The 24,980-nt window shown below is 49.2% G+C and overlaps 1 protein-coding gene across 9 annotated transcripts in view; it reads right to left on the reverse strand.

Annotated features, from left to right (window-relative positions):
- PTBP3 (polypyrimidine tract binding protein 3) overlaps nucleotides 1–24,980 on the reverse strand; it is a 1,755,480-nt gene that overhangs the window by 904,400 nt on the left and 826,100 nt on the right. For all 9 annotated transcript variants that reach the window (XM_069630627.1, XM_069630630.1, XM_069630624.1 and 6 more), the window contains one exon: nucleotides 21,839–21,949. In XM_069630627.1, coding sequence (XP_069486728.1) covers nucleotides 21,839–21,949 — 111 coding nt within the window. The remainder of the gene's footprint in view (nucleotides 1–21,838; nucleotides 21,950–24,980) is intronic.

Raw genomic sequence — 24,980 nt, forward strand, 5'->3', positions numbered from 1 at the left:
TGGACCACCATGTTAGGTCCGGGTAGAGAGATGGAGGAACGTTGATCAACTTGGATTGGGAGCCCCGCTCCTGGTTCCATGAGGACGCGAAGTGCAGCTGAATCCTCCTCATTCTCATTCTCGTGCGTGGAACGGCTAATAGGATCGCCGCCAAGAGACAGAGGAAATGCTTGAACCACCATGACAAGGTCACCTCCATGCAGAGGAAGTGGGTAGTGGCCTTCGTGATGGCCGAGATCATGTCCTCCGACGGAAATACCTTCAGGAGCACTTGTCCCAGATGAGGCTCAAGAAGTCGTGTATTCATAAGGGCATGGGAAGAGTGGTGAACCGCTTTCGGAGATGTAGCCCTGACAAGCCAATCGTCGAGGTATGGGTAGATGTGGAGGCCCTGCGCTCTGAGGAGGGCAGCCACCATATTCATGAGCCTGGTAAAGACCCTGGGGGCCGAGTTGAGGCCAAAAGGAAGGACCTTGTATGGAAAATGGTAGCCCATAATCCTGAACCGTAGGAAGGAACAATGGGGCTGCCAAATCGGGACGTGTAGGTACTGGTCCTTCAGATCCAGGGAGCACATCCAGTCTCACTTGCACAATATCTCTGCGATAAAAGCTGGCGTAACCATCTTGAATTTTTGTAAGGCTAAGGAGAGGTTGAGGGTGGAAAGGTCCAGCATAACTCAAGCCCGCCTGATTATTCTTCCGAATGGCATAAATCCTGGAGTAAAAGCCCAAGCCTCGCTGGGAGGCTGGGACTTCCTGCACTGCCTGGCTCTCTACGAGCGACCGGATCTTCGCCAGAAGAGTTGCTGTCCCAACTTTAGGGAGTGCTGGGAGGTGTAGGCGGTACCCCATGGATACTACAGAGAGGATCCAGGCGTCGGTGAAATTCTGGTGCCAGAAATGTGCATGCAGAGCAAGCCTGCCCCCCACTGGAGACACGTGGACCAAAAGGGACGTGTCATGCCTTTTTTTCCTCAAAGGCTGTCTCGGAAGAGGGGGACCGACTGGAAAAAGCCCTTACAACCCCCCCCCCTCTACACCTCCTTTTTGTTGCTAGCGCCGGTTCTGAGACTGAGCGGTCCGGCTGCCTGGATCTCCGTTCCTGGAAGCCATGGAACCCTCCATACGCACGCCCCCTGTAGGAGCACTGCTGTGAATGGGTGTACGACTTGGGTGTGGTCTTTGTAAAGATGGATAAAGACTTGGCCGTTTGGGAGCTGTTTTTCTTTTTGTCCAGCTCCTCGTCCGTGGTGGAGTGAAAGAGGTCCCCCCCTCGAACGGTAGATCCAATATGCGTTCCTGGACCTCTGGGTTGAATTTCGTGGCCCGGAGCCAGGCCGTCCTTCTCATGTCCATGGCGATACAGATGGCACGGCCAGAGGTGTCGATATGGGCCACAGTGGATTCCATGAGGTCATGCGCCACCAGCTTGGCCTCTGCCAGCCCCGTCTTAAAACGTGATTGGCTCTGCGTAGGGAGTTCCGGGAGGAAGTACGCAATTTTTCGCCATAACCTCTGGTTAGCGGCAGCCAGTATGGCATCAGCATTGGCTTGACGAAGGTGCAGGGACGCGTTGGAATAGAGTTCATTTCCGTACACCTTTAAAACCTTCTCCTCCTTGCCTTGTAGAGCTGCAGAGAAGGAGGCCAAGGACTGGAGCTTGGAGTATCGTGATGCCGCAGCGATCACCGAGGAGTGTGGCTGAGAATGGGCCGAGAGCAAGAGTGTATCCCCCTCCATCTGCCTGTACTTGGTGTCCAGGTGTCGATTGACCGGCTGGGCCGAGTGGGTCTAAAGCCAACCCTTCTTGGCCAGGGAGACTACATCGGTATGCAGAGGAATCCCTGTTTTGGCAGAGAGGCATTGCGTGAGGACTTAAGCCAGAACCCCCTCTGATGGCTGCTCGACCTCAGGCTGAGGGAGGCCCAGGTATTCCGCCAGCCCAGGAAGACATTCGTGGAAGGCCCTTGCTGAGGATGCTGTGTCCGTATCCTCCTCATCACCCTCGACCCGGGGGTCGATAGAGCTGCGTTTAGGCGCCCCCTCGGACGTATTGCCGGTACTAGGGCGTAGCCCCTCGGCCATATTGCCTGTAGAAGGGCAGAGCCCTCGGATGACGATCCGGTACAAGAATCTTCCAGTCCCTCAACACTGCCACCGGGAGGATCCGAGTGTAGCAGCCTCGGTGCACGTGCTGGTACAAGGACCTGAACGGTCCCTCCTGTGCGGGAAGAGTCCTTGGTAAGGAGTCTCATTTGTAGGGTGCGATGGAAAATAGCAGCTCTCCCTCAGGCCTGGATCAGTGTTTCACAAAGTTCTTGAGGTCCTCTGGAGGTGACTTCTGGAAGAGCTCCCTCCCGCTGGCTAGTCTGTTCTTCAGCGCTTTCGATGACAGCGAGCCAAACGCTGTACAAGCTTGCCAACTGATCTGGGCCAATGCAACGTAGGCAGAGGGCGTGGGGGTCTGAAGTTGGGAAGAGCCCACTGCAGGATGGACGGTCACCTGCTGTGACCCTGTGGATGTCGACAGGCGGCGGGGAGGAGCATGACGCCTGAGGATTGAGTACCTGAATGATAAAAAGACAAAGAGAAGACGTATCCGTGCGTGGAATTACATGGCCGAAGCCAAACCCAGGAGTGCTGGTGAATTTGGCCCGTTCCCGTCAGCGCGGAAAAGGGGACTGAGGTGTGGCGCCAGAGGACGGAGTCACGGCAGCGCATGCTCCCTGGACCACACCCCTGCGCGCCTCTAAATTTAAAGGGGAAGAAGATTTTTTCAGGTGAAAAAGGTTCTGTCTCCCGTCCCTTGGAAGGGACGCCCATGCAGTATGGAGGAAAGGGGACGTAAGAGTAAGATGTCTGAGACGCCAATGTACACGCTTTAGATTGTAGTAGATGTACAATTAAACCAGAGTGGGGCCTACAGATTCCCGAAAACCGTTTGCAATGTGTTTCAGTGACCTGTTTCAAGGGCTCATTTCTCTCCCTTGTGCAGAACGAGAGTACTAAAGATTTTACTATCTACATCTAGCAGAGTTATCCGTCTGTAGTTTCCTGGTTCCTTATGTGAGAAGCCAGGAATGAGACTCCGACACAAGGGAGTCATGGTTTTGGTCAAAGACTTTTATGAAATTAAAAGGGGGTGGGGAAATGCCTTGCTGTCCATGCTCTCATGGGTTTTTTCCCTACCTAAAAGCAAAACTAATGGTCTTTCAATGTCAGAATGTCCAAAGCAACACCGTCCCCTGTCCAAAGTACTATTCTGACCCTCACTTTCTAACAAAATTAACTTTAAAGTGAAAAGGGCAATGTCTTTGGCCTTGAGTGGTTTATAAATGTTCAAAAAGGAAAAATGCGTAACTGTAACACAAGTTCCAGAAGGATAGAGTTCCTTGTTCCAGAGGGCAATTCAGTTCCCCTGAATTTCTCTTACTCTGCTGTATATTCAAAGATTTCGGTGCCTTGAGTTTCTCTAAGACAGGATATTATTCATACATTACAAATACCAAAAATACAACTAAGTTCTCCTATTCATGATGATATTGTAATGAGCAAGAATCCCAAACCGAATCTCTTTAAAACCTCTGCTAATCCTATGGACTACAATTCCCAAAGTGCAACAGGTACTGAGACAAAGAAAGAGGCCAAGGAGTTAATGCGGTATGAGATAAGCCCTAAACACAATGTGCGGTGTAGTAGTTGTAGGATGAACCAGCTGCACATTTAAAGAATACTTCCACCGGCAGTCAGAAGTTGTGTGTGCAGTCCGGGCGAAGCAAAGGGCAGAGCAGCAGGAAAAGGCAGGCATGCTGGAGCAGACCGTGCAAGAGCAGGCAGGTGCTCCTGGGCTTCCGTTCATCAGCTTGTGGTACCGGCATGGCAAGAGACCAAGAGGAGCAAGGCAGGCTCCAGGGCGAAGCTACAAGGAAACCAGTAGCAGAGGGGAAGCTGTACCGGGCTCGATGAAGGCAGGGAGCTGCTATGTTACCCGTCGGAGCAAGACGAATGCTGGAAACAGGTTTGCCAAGCAGGGGGGTGCCATTCTTGCATTGAAACTTAGCTGCAGCAGGGTGCAGGAGGTCAGGGACACAAGGAAACACTGATGCGTTGTCCCGAAGATAGTTGGAACCCTAGGGCGTACGAACCAGTACACAGACAGTTAAACGTGCCATTAGAATAACGACCAAGTAAATTTAAAAAACTGTATTTGCACAATTCTTCATGCCTGAAATGTCGATATGGGGAAAGCTGGAATAAATGTGATTATAAGCAAGTGAATGATAAGAAAGAAGCTGAAAGGCAAGATTTCCACAAGTCTCCATGCATGAAGAATATATATATATATATATATATATATATATATATATATATATATATGGGAAACGTTGGAGCAAGCACTGTCCAAAGCAAATCACCGTTGTTGAAGAAATTGAGAAGTGGAACTTTAACAAGTCTTCATATGTGAGAAGTCCATATGGGGGAGCTTGAGGCACGTGAAATCCAAAGTGAAGGAAATATAGCAAGTATAGGAGTGTTACTGTAGTGTGCTGGAAGATAAAGTAAACATTGTAGAAAGACCTGGTGAACCAAACACATTAGGCATCAAACCCTTTTTGGAGAAGGATACCTGGCATGGGAGTACATCAGGGATCTGCAAAATCTTGAAGGCAGGGGGGATTTCTGGCAGAGGAGTATACCAGGTAATCCCTATCTATTTATTGGTTTCTTATAATGTGCCTATACAGAATGTGTTTCAATGCGCAACAAGACAAGGGAGATTGGGGATGGGGACGGGGGGGACAAACAAAACTGTCCTTCTAGGTCTTGTGACATTCGGCTTGTGCAAGTGCAGTAACAGAAGTGCAGGTGAGGTGGCGGGGGTGCCGGAAGGTAAAGGGAGTGCCAGGGTAGGCTAGGTGGACAGAGCCAAGGGAGAAGAGAGTGCAGGGCAGAAGGTCCATGTGATAAGTGTGAGGAATGGGGCTGGAGGGTCGGTGTAGCCAGGCTAGTGCAGGGGGAGTCCAGAAGGGCAAGTGCGGGTGGGGTGAGAGGAGAACAAGACTGGTCGGGGAGGGACAGGAGCCCTGTAAGAATCAGAGGGAACTAGGCAGCCAGTCAAGGGTCAGCGGGGAGGGCATTAGCAGGGGAGGGGGGAGGGAAGGAGGAAGAGAAAAGGAGGGTCCTCAGAAGCTTCCAGAACTTGAGATCTGGCTCAAGTCTGAGAGGGTCAGGGAGGCCATCCCAGAAGGAGCCACCTGTCACCTGCAGGGGAGAGTGAGCACCCCACCCCCCACTCTCTGCTTGGAGAAGCGTCTGATCTGCAGAGAGGTGGAGCTAGAAGACTGGAGGGGTCTGGCAGGGAGGGATTTAGGGAGAGAGAGAGTTGGATGTAGCAGGGTCCCAGGCCCCAGAAAGCCTTGCAGATGATGCAGAGGGTTTTGAACTTGATCCTTGCAGCAACCGGGAGCCAGTGGAGAGATTTTAGGCCGGGAGAGATGCAGTCCCTGGGCTTGAGTCCAAGGATAAATCTTGCAGTCCTAATCTGGATTAGTTCAAGCAGGCGAAGGGAGGAGTTAGGCAGGTTGAGGAAGAGGCTGTTGCAGTAATCTAGCTTGGAGAGGACCAAAGCTCTGGAGATATTGTGTTTCTGGGAGAAGGTGAGGAAAGGGGGAATGCCTCTGAGGAGATGCAGCTGAATGTGTGTCTTCTTGGCAAGGTCTGTGATGATGAGGAGAGAAGGAGAGGAGTCGAAGATTACACCAAGGTTTTTTTGCCCCACGGTAGGGTGAGGGGAGAGGAGGGGGCCTATGGAGGGCAGCCAGAGAGTAGGAGGGAAGGAAGGAGCTGGGGTGCCGATGAGAAGAATCTCAATCTTACTGGCATTAAGGTAGAGATCGTTCGCAGCAAACCATGCCTGAATAGCAGACAGACAACTAATGAGAGAGGAAGAAGAGGAGGTAAGCTTGAAGGAGTGATGCGCGTCATCTGCATAACACTAGAAGTTAAGAGAGAAGGCCTTCTAGGCTAGGGGGCAAGGTAGATGTTGAAAAGCCAGGGTGAGAGAATAGAGCCCAGAGGGACACCACAGGTGGAGAGTTAGATGGAGTAGAGAAAAGGGCCCAGTTGAACTTGGGAAGGTCGCTCAGAGAGGAAGGAGGTCAGCCAGGCCTGTGATGCCAAGGGTATAATGAAGCCAATTTGTAAGGGTGGCATGAATGACTACCAAAGGCAGAGGGAAGGCCAGAAAGTATGAGAACGAAAGGAGAGTTGGAATCGAGATTAGAGAGCAAGTCTTCACAGATTTTCAGGAATGCAGTTTCCATGCCTCTTGTAGCTCTCAAGACAGATTGGTGGTAGTGGAGACAACCAACAGATTCAGTGTGGTGGATAAGCTGGGAGATGGCCAGCTTCTCCAAGAGTTTACCCTGGAAGCGGGTAATGGAGATAGGGCAGTAGTTAGACAGGAAGGATTGGCAGAATGCTTCTTGAGGAGAGGGTGCACAAGGGATTGCTTGAGGAGTAGAGGGAAGGATCCAGAGGCCAATGAATTATTGCAGAAATCGGCCAAGGCTGGCGCAAGGGAGACTATGTTGTCCTTGATAGATCGGGAGGAACAGGGGAGAAACCTGTTTGAAAGAGAATTTCATAGAGCTGACTTGTCTAGAAACCTCATCAGGTGTTATAGGAGAAAAGGAGGAGAGTAGGAGGGAAGGGAAAAGGGGGGCCAATGGAGGCCTACAGCGGGAGAGGGAGAAGGGTGTGGTGTAGAGGATATTTGAGGACAGGATGTCCTGAGCTTTTGTGGTAAAGTGACAGGCCAGGGAAGGCAGAGGGCCAAGGAAGGAAGAGGGGAAGTGGAGACTGCAGTAGGATTGGTAAGTTCCTTGCAGATTTTGAAAAGTTCAGCCGTGTTGTTAGTGGCCACGGAGATGCAGGCTTGGAAAAGGGCCCTCTTCTTCGAGCAGATGGAAAGTCTGTATTGCCTTTGGATGTGCTCAAGGCCTGCAGATTCCGCTTAGCTGCACTGCACTTGCATTTCAGGGAGACCAGGTCGGAGTCAGACCAGGAGTTGCACTTGGAGGCAGGTTTCATGCAGATCCTCATGACCGGGGCAAGGATGTCCAGAGTGTTGGAGATGATGAATTGAAGTTTAGTAAGGGCTGAGTCATAGTGAGAGCAAGTAGCAGGAGTACGGGGGAGGGTTCAAGGTGACAGTAAAAGCAGCAACTGACACTTCATAGGTCGGATGACAGAGACGGAGGCTGGCAATGCGGGCGGAGCCTCAGCCAGGGGACCCAGGAGGTCCAATTGAGAAGATGGGAGAGCATGATCAGACCAGGAGAGAGGAGTAATGAGAGGGTTGGAGATGGGGATCTCTGCAGAGATGAGAGCATCCAAGGTGTGTCCGGCTGAGTGTGTTGGACCTGAGGGAAGAATGCAGAGGGAAAGAGAATCACAGAGGTTGCGGAAGAATCCAGAGGCCGCAAGACAGAACGATACAGTAAAAGATACCGGGCAACAGAGTATACCAGGAGATCTGGCGAGTCAATTGAATTCCTGGCAGGGGAGTACACCAGGAAACCCTTCTTGGAAGAGTAACGTGAAAGACATTTCTGAAGTAGTTGTGGAAAATAGGCATTCTTACATCATTTAATGCAGAAGAGACTTCTTTTGCTACCTACCAAACAGCGTCATAGGAAGAGACATTTCTACTATTTCTGAGGAGTCATTCTTTGGAAAAATACTTTTTGCCATTCGTAAGAGACGGCTTTTGTGAATGAAATATTTCAGCCATTCTTTAAAACTCAGACTTTAAGAAAGACACTGTGGTCGACTTACCTGAAATAATTCAGAGGAAGGGAATCCCCATCCTGGATTCCAGGATTATTTGTTGAACTTTCTTCTTGGTCTCTAAACCCTTTTCATCAAACAACATTTAGAACATTTACCTTGCACCCTTTGATTATTTGTTTAAGTGTGAGGGTCAGGTATACTTTGGACACAAGGAAGGTATATTAGTTTTGACGAGACACAGACTGATTTTTAGTTTTAGTTTCCTAGGCATGAAAACTCTGGTTAGGATAGGGACAGAGAAGCCTTTTATCAAACTCCGTTTCTTTAATAATAATGTGACATGTTGAAAATATTACCTAGTTGTCCGCCTCTCATTTATTTATTTTTTTAACTCTTTTTATTAGTGGTCACAAAGAGATATATGGCACCAATCCAAATCGCATCTCCAATACTATACAAATATACATTGTTCGATTCATTTATACATTCAGTGTTAGAGATTCGTCATCATCAGAAATCATGTTGCATAAATACCCTCTGAAAGGGCCCTAAATGTCTTTAGGCCTGCATGCCGCAGGTTGTGTCAAGACATATTGTTCTTCCGTTTCATTGACACATGTTAATTCCTGAAGAAATTGTTCCATGCTGGGTGGGCCTGTGTTTTTCGATTTTTGTAGGATGCATTTTTTAGCCACTGCGTATGAAATATTAAACAATCTCCTAGCTTTCTCGGAGCACTTGCCAATGTCCCTAAACAAGTATTTCTGAGGAGTTAGTTCAGGGGGGATCTGTGTTATCTCTTCCAACATCACAGCTACAGCATTCCAAAAACCTGCTACAACCAGACATTCCCAATACATATGAAAGGCTCCGGCTTTGGTTGAATTGCCTTTAGGGCAAGAATCTAAGCTCTCTGGTGCACATTTTGCTATTTTACCCGGTGTATAGTGTAGTCTATTTAGGATTTTAAATTGAATTAGCCACAGACCAGCATTAAGTGAAACATTCTTGGTGAGTGAGCAGTACCTGGCCCATTTCCCCTCTTCAATGGGGATCTGCGAGTCCCATTCCCATTTTTCTTTAATTTGGTTTAGCGTGGGGGTGTGGGTCTGTATTGCTGGGAGGATAGCTAAGGGGCAACGTGCTCGCCTTGGAAGCAAAACGACACAGAGCACCACAGGTTCGATCCCCGGGTCCGCGCTTTGAAACCTCTGGGTATTAGGCGCGTTATAATAACCTATCATATAAAGCTTAGAGACTCCTAGGCCCTCTTTAGCGGTTATCAACTGTACACATGGGTGTGGTGGAGGTACATCTGGGAATAGCGGCCATTTTTTCTGAAACACAGATCTCATACGGTAGTATTGCAATCTCTTCAGTGGTCCGTCTCCCATTGCCCTCAAAAATTCTCTCAGGGTTGCAAATTTCCCATTGATAAACAGGTCACCCACCCTCACCTCACAATTTGGGTCCCAGGAATCTTGTATGCTGCTGTCGTGCGTAGGTGGTATACCCGGGTAATTCCATAAGGGTATTTCCGGGTTATAGGGTATCTCCAGTTTCAACCTTTTATATATGGCCTCCCATGCCCTGACGGTGCAGCTTACCGGATTGTACCCGCAGGTGTCTCTGTATCGAGAATCAAAAATGACTGATTGTATGTTCGTGGGGTGTGTGGTGTATTCCTCTATCCATGCGTGGGGTGTTTTATCCGAGACATTATACCAGTATTTTGCGAATTGCACTTGGGAGACAGTAATAATGCTCAAAGTCAGGGGCAGCCATACCACCCAGGAAGTACGGTCCCGTAATTTTTTTTCCGTAATTTTTTCCCACCCTAGCCTCGCTGTTTTCCCATTCCAAAGGAATGTTACCACCATGGATCGGAGTCTGGCGAAGAAAGTCCTACCAGGCCATATGGGGATGTTGACAAAGAAATAAAGCAGCTTGGGTAAAATAACCATCTTAAGTATGGCGACCCTGCCGTATAGCGAGATTGGAAGACGCCCCCAAATCTGAAGTTTGGTGTGTAGAGTTTGAAATGCGCTTTCGTGATTATTGGTGTATATAATGTGAGTCGATCCGTGGACACAAGGACCCCTAGGTATCTAATGTGTTGTTCTGACCACTTGAGTCCACACGTTATGCTGGGGCATTTAGTAGCCGGTGGAAATATTTCAGATTTGGCCCCATTCACAGTACACCCGGAGTAAGTTGCAAACTCTTGTATTTCTGACAAGATGGGTGCTAAGTTCATCTTGGGTTCCTGGATACATAATAACGTATCGTCGGCATATAATGAAATCAGCTGAGTGGACCCTTTCATTTTTATCCCCTTGTCTGAATGTCTTAGTCTCACAGCGGGTCCGCCTCTCATTTCTGACACCTCACAGTATCCTCAAGAGAAGGGGGATACCATGTCTCGCCCGATAGTGCCATGATATTCTCCCAGAGGCTGTCTCCCCCATGTGATCACCCCTAATATAGCCACCTCCATGATCAGGATCAGGTAGTGGCTGCCGTCCACTGGCCACATGGGAAGAGGTAATCGCCGGAAAAGTTGTGATGACACCATCGGATTCATCACTCTTCCTACACCCCATTTTAAAGATCGGAATTACATAAGAGAACATCTCTTGGGGTATCTCTAATTGCAATGATGTTACTAAATAACTTGAAACAAACATCTGCCCAAACCTCTGGCACATTTTTTAATACATTTGTGAGGCCATTAGGCCCCGCCGCTTTGCCATTTAGCCTATGGATTTTTAACAAGTATGTACATAACTATCAAAGTAGATCGGCGTGGCTTGGCGGCCATGCAAGCGTGAGCAGACTCCGAGAGGCTCCCACTAGATCCGACTAACGATCCTGAGAAAGGCGAAAATAAAGTGTAGAAAACCGAACAAACGCCAGGAAAAGGCATCGGAAGACCCAAGGCACACACGGGAGAAGACCCGAGAAAAAACGGAGGTCGGAAGAGTGAAAACGGGAAGAGGGAGAGACGCGCGGCACCACCAACAAAATGGCGGGCGCACAACGCTGAAATAGCGACCTGCGTCCCAACACACGAAGAAGGACCGAAGGAGAAGAGCGGTGCCGGGTGAGATAGCCGGCCAACATCCAGCCCAGGCAGGACCGGAGTACCACCAGAGCGTTGGAAACACAAGGCACCAACTGCAGCAGGTGGAGGAAGAACCCGAGACAACATTGCATGCAGCAGCGCGGTACCGAACCGGAGAAGGTAAAGACGGCGTGGCTCAAGAACAGGAGGCGGCCCACAGATCGGACCGAAGGAGAGCCCTTCCCTGCCGACGTGGAGGTGAGCAACAGCAACGGAGACCCAGCAGAGCAATGAGGGATCCCAAGAGGCGAGGCAGTGGAGAACGTGAGGCAGCCCACAGACCGGACCGAAGAAGAGCCCTTCCCTGCCGACGCGGAGGTGAGCCTGAGGGGCGAGGTAGTGAAGAACGGGAGGCGGCTCACAGACCGGACCGAAGAAGAGCCCTCCCCTGCCGACGCGGAGGTGTGCAGCAGCAGCGGAGACCCAGCAGAGCGACGAGGGAACCCGAGAGGCGAGGCAGTGGAGAACGTGAGGCAGCCCACAGACCGGACCGAAGAAGAGCCCTTCCCTGCCGACGCGGAGGTGAGCCTGAGGGGCGAGGTAGTGAAGAACGGGAGGCGGCTCACAGACCGGACCGAAGAAGAGCCTTTCCCTGCAGACATGGAGGTGAACTGCAGCAGCGGAGACCCAGCAGAGCAACGAGAGATCCCAAGAGGTGAGGCAGCGGAGGACAAGAGGCGGTCTACAGACCAGACCGAAAAAGAGCCCTTCCCTGCCGGTACAGAGCGGAGCCGAGGGAGACAGCAGACCAACACCCGGCCCGAGCAGGACCGGAGCACCACCCCGAGCGGCGGAAGGTCAAGGTACCAACGGCAGCAGGCGAAGGAGGAGCCCGAGCACTGCAAGAAATCGCGTGGCACCGAACTGGAGAAGGTAAAAACGTCGCGACCCATGAATGGGAGGCGGCCCACAGATCGGACCGAAGAAGAGCCCTCCCCTGCCGACACGGAGGTGAGCAGCAGCAGCGGAGACCCGGCAGAGCAGCGAGAGATCCTGAGAGGTGAGGCAGCGCCGAGCCATCAGAACTAAGACCGGGGAAACAAGAGACAGACTGCGGAGCCTGCGAGGGGAGCCGAGGCCAACAGGGACAGCACAGAGGAGAGAGGTAGCCACCGACATAACGAGGTGTGCAAAAGAAATACACACAGACCCAGACCCCGGCCCAACCGGCTGCCCCAAAGACCACTAGTAAGCGGGTGAGAGAACATAACTCACGGGGCAGCACCTCAACAGTAACTACGAGCCACAAATCCACCCGACACGACGGACCCCCGCCACAACACCAGAACAAAGGCAGAGACTAGGGGAAGAGCCGCCCCACGCTAAACACAGACTGCAAGTACCCACAGGCGTGCGGGAAGAGAACACTACAGCTAGACACGGCAAACGGACAACGGGGGAAAAGAAACAGAAGGAAGACGCTCACTAAAAGCCAACACACGCAGGAAAGTGCGAAAGTGAGTGCGAGGACCGTGTAAGAACTCACCGAAGCGCAAATAGACCCCGACCAAGCAGGACCCAACCGCAGGCCAAGAGTAGCAGGTACCAGCATGCCAGACAAGCCAAAAAGCGGCAGAGGAAGACAAACAGTCATGGAGACATTTGCCCGCAAAAGTGATGACCAGCAACCGGAGGCAGGGGAGAAAGCTACGCCGGAGCCATACGCCACGCAAGGAGAGATCAGGCAAGTGGAAGGCAGCATATTAGAAGCCATAGGGGCGTTAAAGACGTCGATAGAAGGCAAGCTGGACGCAGTGATGGTGGATGTAGGACTCCTCAGACAAGATACGAGGAACCTGGCGGAGAGGATGACAACAGTAGAACAACAAGTACAGAGCAACTCAGTGGAAGTAACCACCTCGCGAACACAAATGTCGGAGGCACTGGAGAGAATCAATATACTAGAACGCAGAGCTGAAGACGCAGAAGGCAGGGCCCGGCGCAACAACGTACGCATAGTGGGGCTGCCAGAGGGGGAGGAAGGTAGAGACCCCACGAACTACATAGAGAACCTCCTGATCCAAGAAGTGGGAGCTGAGACCCTGTCCCAAGGCTTCGTAGTAGAGAGGGCACACCGGGCGCTAACTAAGAAACCGCGCCCAGGAGCACCACCAAGACCAATTCGCAAAAATCATGAACTTCAAGGACAGGGAAAAAATCCTGACTTTCTCAAGAGAAGGAGGGAACATAACAAGAAACGGGGCCAGGATAACGATATATCCAGACTATACGGTTCTCGTACAAAGACAGAGAGCCCAGTTCTGGCAGACCAAAGAGCGCCTTCGAGCGGCAGGGGTGAAATTCATGCTGCTGTACCCAGCCAAACTAAAAATACTGCATGACGGAAAGACACAGATCTTCGAGACAACGACCGACGCCCAGGAGTGGATGGACCAACGAGGGATTCCACAGTTGGCAGAGGGAAATGAGCGAAACAGAAACCCCCCCCCCCCGGCAAAACAGGGACTAGAACCGAGCACGACACGCGAATCCAACACTACGGGAACAAGGCGGTAGAGACACCCTACCGGGAAATAACAAAATGGGGCAACCGACAGCCTCCAAGTTGAAAAGCCTACAGTAAAGAGACTTACAAAGGGAGCACAAGACTCAGGGAAGTGGAACCGCCAAGACCCACAGAGAAACCCCAGTAAAAACAAAGTCTATAGTGTCAGTTTCAAGACACTACGCCGCGACAGGCATGCCCGAGGAGGAAGAAGCGGCACCTGGAGAGTGATGGAGCCCGAGCAGATGGGGGGAGGCTGGGCGTTTGTTGATGTTATTTAGGTTAATAGTTATAATAGTTCGGAAGTTAAGGCTAAGCCCGCAAGGAAAGAAGAAGAGCAGAAAAGGAAACAACAGTTGTCACACACAAAGAATCGGCATGAAAAGCAAATTCAGGGAGCAGCACCCACAAACAAAGAGCTGGTGGAAAGCACAAGGTGAGACCGTCCACAACAGAGTGCAGCCAACAGCAAGAGAACCAACCCGAGAAAGCGGACGAATAGACGATTCAAAACTCAACAGCCAGAGAAAGGGACACAAATCCCCGACAGGAGCAAACCAAGAGAATAAGACACTGAGCGGGCCCATGGGAAACAACAGACCGCGAGCGCTAATCCCCACAAGGACCGAGATGACCTGAGGATTGTCACGTGGAACGTCAGAGGGATGAATGCATATGTCAAGAGGCTGAGAATTTATACCTGGTTGAACAAAACGAGGACCCACATTGCACTGTTGCAGGAAACGCACCCGACGGCCGAAAAACAAGCTAAAATAAAGAAAAAATGGGGAGGTCAGATGTATAGTGCAACATATTCTAATTACGCAAGGGGAGTAATAACCTGGGTCGCCCCGGGCGTCCCATTCCAGCTCATCAACCAGGAAAAAGACGTGGAAGGCAGAATCCTGGTAGTCCACGGGATGCTAGAAAATCGGGAGATATGCCTGGTGAACACCTATGCTCCCAACCATGACGCCACGGCCTTCTTCAGGACGCTTTCGTCCCGGCTGGCCCCGTACAGGAATGCAACGGTGATCTGGGCAGGCGATCACAATTGTACAATTGTACACTGGACCCCCGGCTGGACAGGTCGGACAATAAGTACAACAGAGCGGCGCCACCAGCGAGAGCACTACGACAGACACTAGACCTCGAAGACATCTGGAGGAAGGTACATGGGGAAGAGAGGGGATACACGCATTATAGTGCCCCACATGGGACATTCACACGGATAGACTACCTGTTTACGGGCAAGGAGACACTGGGGGAATTTACTGAGGCACACATACACGCGCGAACCCTATCTGACCACGCCCCCCTGAGAATCACATGGGCGCACACACACAGGAGAGCCCCTATACCCACGTGGAGATTAAGGGCAGAGGCATCCAAAACGTAATAGAAGACTATTTCGAACATAATGTGGGTAGTGTGGAAAGCACAGGAACGGTCTGAGAGGCCTTTAAGGTGGTAGTCAGAGGTGAGGCGATGGGGAAAATGGGAGGTCTCAGGCGAGAAACCCTAGCACAACTAGATGAGCTAGAAAAGAAAATCGAGAAGGCCGAAGGACAAGCGGGGCAGAAAGGGGCGGAACGAGAGAACCTCACCACCCTGCGACAACAGTGTGCGGAGACCTGGGAAAGATTAGGGCGGCTCGACTATGGGAAATTTATACAGAAACTACACGCTGAGGGGGACAAGCCTGGCAGGCTCCTGGCCTGGCTAACCAAACAGGAAACTAGGCGGGAGCCGATTAATGAAATTCAAAATAGACAGGGAGAGGTGATTAGATCCCAAGAGGGAATAAACGAGGTGTTCTCGCAATTTTACGAGGACTTATACTCCAGGGTCCGGGAGGCGGAAGAAGGGGACCTAGAGGAAGCCCTCGCGGAAATCAGACTCCCACAATTGACGGAGGAACAGGCCCAAATGTTAGACGCCCCTCTCACTGTAGAGGAACTAACAGACGTGATCGCCCAGCTGCCGACAGGGAAATCTCCGGGGCCAGATGGGCTCCCGGGGGAATTTTATAAACAATACAAAAACGACATAGCCCCGAGACTGCTAGAAACACTAGAAGAAGCATATGAGAAAAGAAGACTCCCGAATAGCATGTCAGAATCTATAATAATCCCGATCCTTAAACCAGGTAAGCCGCCCCTCGAATGCGGCTCCTACAGACCGATCTCCCTAATAAACCAGGACTCCAAGATCCTGACGGCGGCATTAGCTAACCGCCTTAAAAGAGTGCTACCCACCCTGATCCACACAGACCAGACAGGGTACGTGCCAGAACGAAACACGTCCTGGAACCTACGCAGACTCCATTATGTTATAGAAAAAACGAACCAAGAGGGAGGGGAGTCTGCCGTAGCCTCACTAGATGCAATTAAAGCATTCGACTCAGTGGGATGGGACTGGCTCCTGGGAACGCTCACCCATTACGGGATCGGACGAGGGTTTACACGATGGATAGAACTACTATACAAGGACCCGAGAGCAAGAGTCAAGACGGGTAGACAAGTTTCTAGGGAATGGAGCATAGAGCGAGGCACAAAACAGGGATGCCCCCTGTCCCCAATGTTATATATTCTGGCCCTGGAGCCGTTCGCAGTATTCCTAAGAATGCACTACAAAGAAATGGGCATAGAGATAGATGGGGAAATACACCAGATATACATATACGCAGACGATATACTCCTCTACATACAGAATCCACGCACCCACCTGCAGGACTTGCTGGAGGCGCTGCGCGCGTTTGGTAGGCTGTCCGGAATAGTGGTCAACAGGGAAAAATCCTTACTGTTTCCCCTGGCAGGCCTACGCGCAATACCGACGGATCAATTGCCGCACTTGGGTATCACATGGACCCCGAACACCTTCAAATACCTGGGAGTGGACATTTACCACGACACCATGGAAACACATGCAGGTAACACACAAGCAGCCCTAGACAAAATCGAAAACGCCATGAAATTCTGGCAGACGTTGCCGTTGGGCATGATAGGCCGGGCGGCACTGCTAAAAATGACGGTCCTACCCCGACTCTTATATTACTTTACAAACATCCCATATAACATACCAAGGTCCTTCTTCAAACACCTACACACCATGGCGAGAACCTTCCTGTGGGGAGGGGGGAGAAACAAGGTGGCACTAGACACACTACAAAGAAGCTACGAATGGGGGGGCATTAAACTCCCAGATTTTGAATACTACTACTTAGCAGCACAACTCCAATTTGTGGTGAGATGGCTGGGTGAAGAGACCTCGATAGACACAATACTTATGGGACCAACACTCCGGAGATACCACCTGAGAGAACTACTATGGATAAAAGCCGCCCAAGCCAAAGACCTACCCAATATAGCCCAACTAGGCCGGACACTATGGAAAAGAGCCTGGAAGACACAAGGCATACGAGACCCCTGCTCAAGACATATCCCACTGGCGGGGCTGGTAGACACCCGAGTGGCCAGCCTGGCCACGTATAGAGCACAATGGGAAGACAAAGGAGTAGCACAAGTAGGGGACCTGTGGCGTGACGGACAATGGGTTGAATTCCAGACCCTGATGGATGAACAAGATGTACACAGGGGCCAATTCATCTTGTACAATAGCCTAGTTCGGACAATAAAGGAGAGGTGGAACACCATGCCGGAGCCTGAGGACACCGAAGGAGAACTAGATGCATGGTATGATGTTTCCGAGGGAGGACACACTGTGTCCAGACTCTACGAGCAACTACTGGGATACACCAACAAAAAGACATTAAAAGCACGAACGAAATGGGAGGAAGAACTACAACAACCCTTCGAAGATGAGGAATGGAACAAAGTCCTCACGTACACAAAAAAGGTGTCCAGGAACGCCAGGTTTAGACAACTGCAAATCTACATAGTGCATAGAGCATACCTAACTCCCAAGAGAATGTCGAGGATGGGAGACGGACAGACCCGGTGCTGCCCGCGCTGCGGAGACGAACAAGCCGACATGGTGCACATGTTCTGGTCATGCCCGCGGATAACAGACTTCTGGAATATGGTGAAAGAAAAGGCGCTGACAGCAGATATACATATGCCAGCAAGATCGCCAGCAACATGTTTATTGGGCCTGTTCCCAAGGGGGCACCGGCAGATGTCACATGTGGCAAAAATGAAAGACTTAATGACAATATTAGCGAAACGCCGCATAGCGATGGCATGGAACAAGAGCGAAGGCCCCTCGAGGGAGGGCTGGTGGGCCGACCTACAAAAATGGGCAATAGCAGAGACAGCAGTCTGGGCGAGAGCCACGCAAAAGGGGGAGAGCAACAGTGGGACCAGACTACTAGCATGGAACTCTCTGGTGCAAGACCTGTTTGGCAGCAGAAGCAGGGATGACACGGACGACCCAAGCGACTCAGGAAATTAAGAAATTGGCCCGCCCACGCCGAAGGGGCACCACATAACTTAGAGAAAGGGAAGAAATGGGAAGAAGGAGACGGGATCGGGACCAACGCACACACTGAACAATGCAATCCTACCTGGAAAGGCCAGCGAATACAAACATGGACGAAAGCAGAGGAAACTCCCAGGGAAAGAAGGGAGGTCGCCGAGAGACCGCCCCCCCCACTATAAACTCGACATCTGTTTGAGCCAGGCCCGAGGAGGCATCGGACCATAAACATACTGCGGCTGCCTTTGGGGAGAGGGAGGGGGGAGGAAGAGGGAAGAGGGAAGAAAAGGGGATATGTTGTAAAACCAATAAAAAGAAGTTAAAAAAAAAAAAAAAACTATCAAAGTAGATCAGCAGCAGGCTGGGCTTGGGGAGGGTCGACCCACATGGGTGACGGGTGCCCAAGGCCTGGGACATCACCCCGACCATCACTGAGCTCTGGCTGGGTTGCGTTACACTTTCTCATTCTGGGAAAGGACTCCCTGAAACCGCCGCTGGACTTGTGGACGGTCAACCCACATGAGGGACAGCCACCAAAGGCCAGGGACATCACCACCGACCATCCTGGAGCTCTGGCTAGGCAGCATTAAAGGATTTCCCTCTGGGAACAGACGAGGACCCTGCCGGGGCTAACTGGAACTGCCGTTAGACTTGTGGACAGTCAACACTTTCTTTTCCGCCCAGGAAGGGGCACCGCCACACGTGAGGTACTGTTTTCATCCGTACACCTGTGGGAATGTCGGAAGGTAGGACATGTGGTGTCAGCGGCGTGTTTCGGTGGTTTCCAGGAGGGAAATATCTGAAAATTGTGTTTTTTCTCCCAAATTTCAGACTTTGCCAGGGCTTGTGGCTAATAAATTCTGGGGCAATTCGCGCAAGTCAGACCACTGGATTCCCACGGGTGCCTTTGTTTTCAGAAATGAATGGAGTTCCCTGTTTTCCTTGGTGGCTGCGACACCCGAGGCTCAAATCTGTAGGTTGTCCACAAGAGCAAATTCCTCCAAAATCTACTCTGCTGAAACTCTTTGGGTTACCAGTGGGTTAGCCTTTTCCCTTTGCGCCCAGCTAGGTGCACCCACACGTGAGGTGCCGTTTATCTCGTCAAGAACCTGTGGGAACGCAGGAAGGTAGGGTGTGTTGTTGGCGGCATGTTACGGTAGTTTGGGGGTATGGGAATTGCCTGAAAATTGTTAATTTTTCCCTATATTTTGGACTTTGACAGGGCTTGTGGGTAACAGATTCAGGGGCAATTTGCGCAAGTCAGATCTCTGTGGATTCCCACGGGTGTCAGCTTGTGGTATTGCTCGTTTTGTGAACCATTACGAAAAATGTGTGATTTCCTAACTGGAAGAGTCGGGGGGAATGTAGCGGGCATTGCTTTTCTCAATATTCACAGAAGCCATTAACTTACAGGTCCAGCCATGTCCAGCACATATCCTTTTTATCTGTCATTTTTCCAATTTTTCCCCAAACAATGGGAATTCTCCCTACATAGTTGTTGCCTGACCTGCGCAAATGACCCCTTCCTAAAGTTGGAATTTTGTCGAGGTTTCAGAAATGTATGCCTTTGTCTTCCCATTCAGCTTTCCTACCCTCCTCTTCCATTCCGTCCACGCATATCCTACTGGGGAAAAAAAGGTAAAATCGCCTACCACTCACAAAACTTTATAAGGTTACCTCATCAAATATGTTCTTTTGGTCTCCACTCAACCTGTTCTTGAAAGCCTGGAAAATTGTGAATTCAGCACAGCAAACCATTTGTTCCTAGCCCTTCAAGGGAAAAAAAACACAGGCTTCTTTGTACATCATTTTATTGGCATTTTCTGAAAAAACACTAAAATGTCTCCCTTTTAGGCTATTTTCTCTCACCCCCATACAGCAAAGTAGGACTCTTTGGTGGCGTTATGACCGGCTACATGTGGATCAAAAAAGGGCTTGGCAATGATTGGCGGGGAACCATTGGCAGTTAAGGGGTTATTTCCTCCTGATTGGCTTATATAAAAAGACATTATAGGTACCATACCCTCTGGTTTCATGTGAGTACACATTACATTGATAATAAAAAAGCTGCAGTTCCTCCTTATTGCAATCCCAGCCAACTTCCAAATCAGATAATGGGGTCTGATTTTTATTGCGGCTTTACATTACATAATGCCACATGTAAGGTGCCAGTCGATGCATGATTGGGCAGCTTCCAACTCAGACATTACTTTTATGTAGTTTTACTTTATATCATATTTAGATCCACGAGGTAACTGCAGGCAGAACAATTCTTCCTCAACTTACATTTTACCATGGAATAGGACACAAATGCAGTAAAATTGCTCTACTAAACTCTGCATGAGGCCAAATGATCATGGCCGCTGCATGCAACAGTCATACTATTGGTACCTACCTAAACCTGCTTGAAGAACCTGTTTTACAAGAGCATTGCCATGCTTCTTTTGTGCAAGCCCCCAATACAGAAAAAAATACTAAATATGTTTGAAATAGGTGCTAGCCCTCAAACACTGTTCTTTAACTGTGTCGTCATCACAGGGGCTTCCCCCCATTAAAGTAGCAGTCGATAGAGCCGACGAGCGCAGCAGTCTGTCTTAGACATGACTGATGTACTGATTTGAAATAGAACACCTGATGAAGTGCCCCTTTCCACAGTAGAAATAGTTCCATACACAGGAAATCAAGTTTATGGCTCCCTAGAACAATTATTTACATATTAAAAATTGCCCATACTGACTTGCTTGAAGTTTCAGTGTGACAAAGTATGACATTTGGGAAAACTGACTATTTGGTACCCACCGAAGGATATCCAACCTCAGGAGCAAAATCCCCTTGCGTTTCATATTTCTGTAATTAACACAAATGCAAATGTTAGCCCCGATTTACTCCATCCAATTTAAAAACCGAGATTTCCACAACATTTAGACTTGTCAAGAGGTACTCATAGAAAGTATTTAAGAGGATCTGTTCTGCCCTCAATCTTCTTTGACTGTCTCCAAACTCTGCTACCAGTGTTGCAACAATGAAAGTCAAAAGAAGAATCTTTTCTTGCTCGCTAGCAGAAAAAAAGTGTGTAATCGATTTCACAACGCTCGCAGTTTTGTTTGCAATTTTTATGGAATACACGGAACAGTAATCTGAAAAGCAGTATTCTGCAAGACAGTATGGCTTGCTTTTGATGTATGAAGTCTTCAAGGGTGGAAATTAGATTGCATGGGTAATTCTTTCACTCATTAAATGTGCAGCAACTGGGAGAAAGTCCATATTTTGTAGAGGAGACGGATTTATAAATTCACAGGACTGAAACCTCAAACAATTTGGGGCTGTCGGAAGTAGAAAAAAGCAAATTCTTTTGACACAACTCATACTCGCACTTTCCCAACTCATTACACCTGAGCAGACATCGGACATCTGGTGCTCCAAGGCAATAAACAGTAATATGCATCAGAACATAGGGAGGAAAAGAAAGAATAGGAGAATTTCTGCCAGCAGATTCTAACCTGCGCTGGGGTGCTATATGTTTTGTATGAAAAAGTCAGGCATGTGGGAGGGGCACGTATATTGTTTGGAATACAATTGGGAAGCTCTGCTTTGGAGATCACACCTTTCAGGGGACTCATGATCGTTAATTTTTATTTAATTTAGTCTAATAATTTTGGGCCATGGTCCAAGTTTTGTAATATTTACAGGTGTCATACAACTAATATTTCATAGTCTTTGGCAGGAATAAGGCGGTCCTATGGCCACCTGATCTGTATCAGAGGATTCAAATAGTTATTTTAAAAGATGCGGTGCTTTTAATTCCTCTTGGAACCTATTCTCACCTAGAGGTTTGGTTGGTCCTAAACATTAATTTCACAGAATTGAGCACAAAAATGATGATAGGATCGCACAAAGGAGAGCCAGCATTTACAATAGCGTTCTTATCACAATCTAGATTCAACAACCTTGGATGCTTTTCAATGTTATCCATACCATTTTGGCGTGGTGTGCATTCATGGGATCAGCATACTGAAGCAAAGCCTGAAACTGATTGTTCTTTGTAAATGTGATAATCTTCAAAACCGTTCCAAACTTGGAAAAAATCTGCAAGAAAACAAACTTGTTAGAGAACAGAGTGATATACATACAAAATGAATAAAAAAAGAGAGAAAGTTAAATTTTATACTTCTTATACATTTAGCATACAATGACCTTGAAAAGAAGCAGGCAGCATATGCTCCTTTCTTACATTGGAACACCCCTGGTCCATGTACACAACGAACTACCAGAGAAATCCCACTAGTCCTCCCATTTTAGGTATTCCTCCTTCTGAGATCTGAGTAGGTTCCCTCAAAACAGTCTGTGGGTCAAGGAGAGCTGCTAATGGGAACCAATGCCCGTACCTCGGGACAGCAAGAAGGGAATAAATAAACGAAACATCTGCATCTGCCTCAACAACATAGGACACTCAATTATTGTACAGTTCTGATACCTAGTCATGTAAACTTATGAAATTAGAATAGTAGAACCTCAGTCTGATGTTCAGTATTTCTCATCCAATAAAAAGAAAGTGTTTGAAACACTATTGCGTGAAGACATGCATAAAGATATGAATGGCACCATGTGTTATGTATTTTTTGTAACATTTCTATTGACGCTGCTCAGCTTTACTTCTCAGTGTCTTGTCCTTCAGTCTCTATACAAAATGGCAACAATTATTCTCCATTCATATGCCTTAAAGGGTTTTCCCCAATACAGCTCAGCATTTGCTTTCACCAGCGTTGTTCAGTTTGTTTTGTCTCAAGGGTTCTTTCCCTCTAGTTATTGTCCGACATGAGTCCGACGATTCAAATGGATTGTCGCAGATGGCTTAGAGATGGTTCAAGAGCTTTTATTTGATTTTTCAGGGCCTTATGGCTGCCCCCTCTCGTCTAGAAAGCACCAATCCTCCTTAACCCAGGCATCGCTAATCCACAGGCTAGTAGATACCTCAGATTCCTCCCTACTGTCCAATTTCTTACTAATACTAGAAGTGAAGACCTAAAAGGCAGAACTCCTTCTCCGTTTAAACTCCCTCAGGGACTGTCCTACAATATTGGGTGGTTAGTAATCTAAAGGGGTATTGAACTGTGCCTTCCAGACACACTGCCCGATGTGGTCTCTTTTCACCACGCCCACTTATACTTCTTCCTCTCACTTGATTTTCTCTTCTCCTCCAACTCAACCACCTTCACTCTTCCTACTCCCTGTGCCTGCCTCCTCAGTCCCACTGATGTCTGTTGCTTCTTCTTAACATAACCTCCACCTTTTAATGTTACTTTCTCCATGATACTACTGCTCCCTTCGCCACAACGCTACTCCCTCCTCCCCCAACCTCCTACTCAAACACCCTCCTTTCACTCACACAATCATGTCACATTCACTACCTACGCTTACTCTCCTAAACACACTTGCCACTCTTTCATGCACACTCACAATGCAGTACCACTTCCACTCACTAACCAATGCCTCGCCTGCTACCTCCACAATCTAATACATCATCTTTCACCTGTGGCCTCTGTGGCCTCTTGGTCTGAAACAGCCACATCCACCTCCAATGACCTTACCCAAACAATACACAACTTTCTGCTGCCTCTTTTAATTACCTCACTATCTATCTCCTGATTGGTTCAATGGACCTGGCCACTCAGGATCAGTCTTATCCACCTAAGAAGAATCAGTTACAGAAGGTTTTAAAATGTGGGTTAAGCCCCAGTCGTTTTCTCCACGCGGGGCGCTATGCTGCAGGAATGAGACCCACACCCCTCTCTGTAAAGTGTTTATGTCCGTGCTCGGTGGCAGAGGAGCGGTTCGGCTTAAGAAACGCATAGTCAGTTGGAGCAGCTGCCGCTCAGTTTGAAGTCTCTCATGGTCTAGGGGGCCTCCTTGAGGCTTTCTCATCATTCCACCCCCAAACACCCCCCCACCACCGAGTGCTCAAGAGTCCTTGCATGGCATGCTGCAGGCTCTCTGCCTTGTAGGTGGTTCTTTTCCGGATTTGTGGTTTTCTGAAATGAAGACTCGGACAGTATTTGGTGTCAGAGGCATGTGGTGATGCAAATGGATACTGTGCATATACAAGGTACCCGCACAGGATGGGACAGGAATTTGGGTCCTCCAAGCTACCACAGTCCCTCTATGTGGTAGGGCTCGCAATGGATTTCTACCTAGTAGGCCTTCCACACCAGGCTGAGAGGGGTTCCCATCCCCTCTTGACAAGGTCAAGGTACTATAAGGACTGTTGTGAGTCTACTTGGTAGCGCCATCACATTCTGTTATGTATTGTGCTGCATTTTTGGTGCGTTTTGCGCCCGATGCTGCGCGCTCAGCATTTCTGCTGCAATATAGAATTTTGACTTGCTGGCATAGCACTGAGTGCTTGGAGACCCCTCACTTGGTTCATTTCTACCCAGAACCTGGGTTTTTGCTCCATTTCCGTTTCTCCTTCAATGGGCCTCATTGTGTTTTTCCTGCCTCCAAGATGGCCACAACATTTTCCTTTCTCTAAGCTGCCCTGGGCTTGAACTGGTCCCCCCCTCCCATTGGTTGCACAGGTCGACATAAACCAATAGCAGCAACTGGGAGGTGGCAGCCGGCCCAGTGCACCAAGGCACACACAAAGGCACTGGTCTGTTACCCTGTCCGCTGACAGGCCACTAAATGAACCTTCTGCTACAGCCCAATCCTCCTTGAGATTGCTATACCTGAACTACTGGACTACCATGACTCTTACCTCATTCTCCTTGGGTGAGCACCCTCCTCCTGATTGCCCTTTTCTACCTTCCTGGCTCCCTTATCCACTACTCTGCTTGTACTCTCAGCCCTACCTGTTATGTACTCAAATGTAGTTGTTTCTGAACACCCCTTTAACATCTGATTCCCACTTCCTCACCATCACTATAAGGGCCTTACATTTAACTTGAAAGTCAAACCTGGTTGTGTTCTGCATTTAACTGGAAAGTCAAACTTGAGTGTATTTTACATTTTACTTTGGCCATTGAGTGTAACTTGCTAGCCCAGTGACTGTTCCATACCACTGTACTTGCTTTCTCCTCACTCCGCCTCCTCTCTCTTCTCACCCATGGCGCTTTCTGTT

Source organism: Ambystoma mexicanum, chromosome 6q (genome assembly GCF_040938575.1).
Source record: "Ambystoma mexicanum isolate Mex_15411 chromosome 6q, UKY_AmexF1_1, whole genome shotgun sequence".
Taxonomy (NCBI): Eukaryota; Metazoa; Chordata; class Amphibia; order Caudata; family Ambystomatidae; genus Ambystoma; species Ambystoma mexicanum.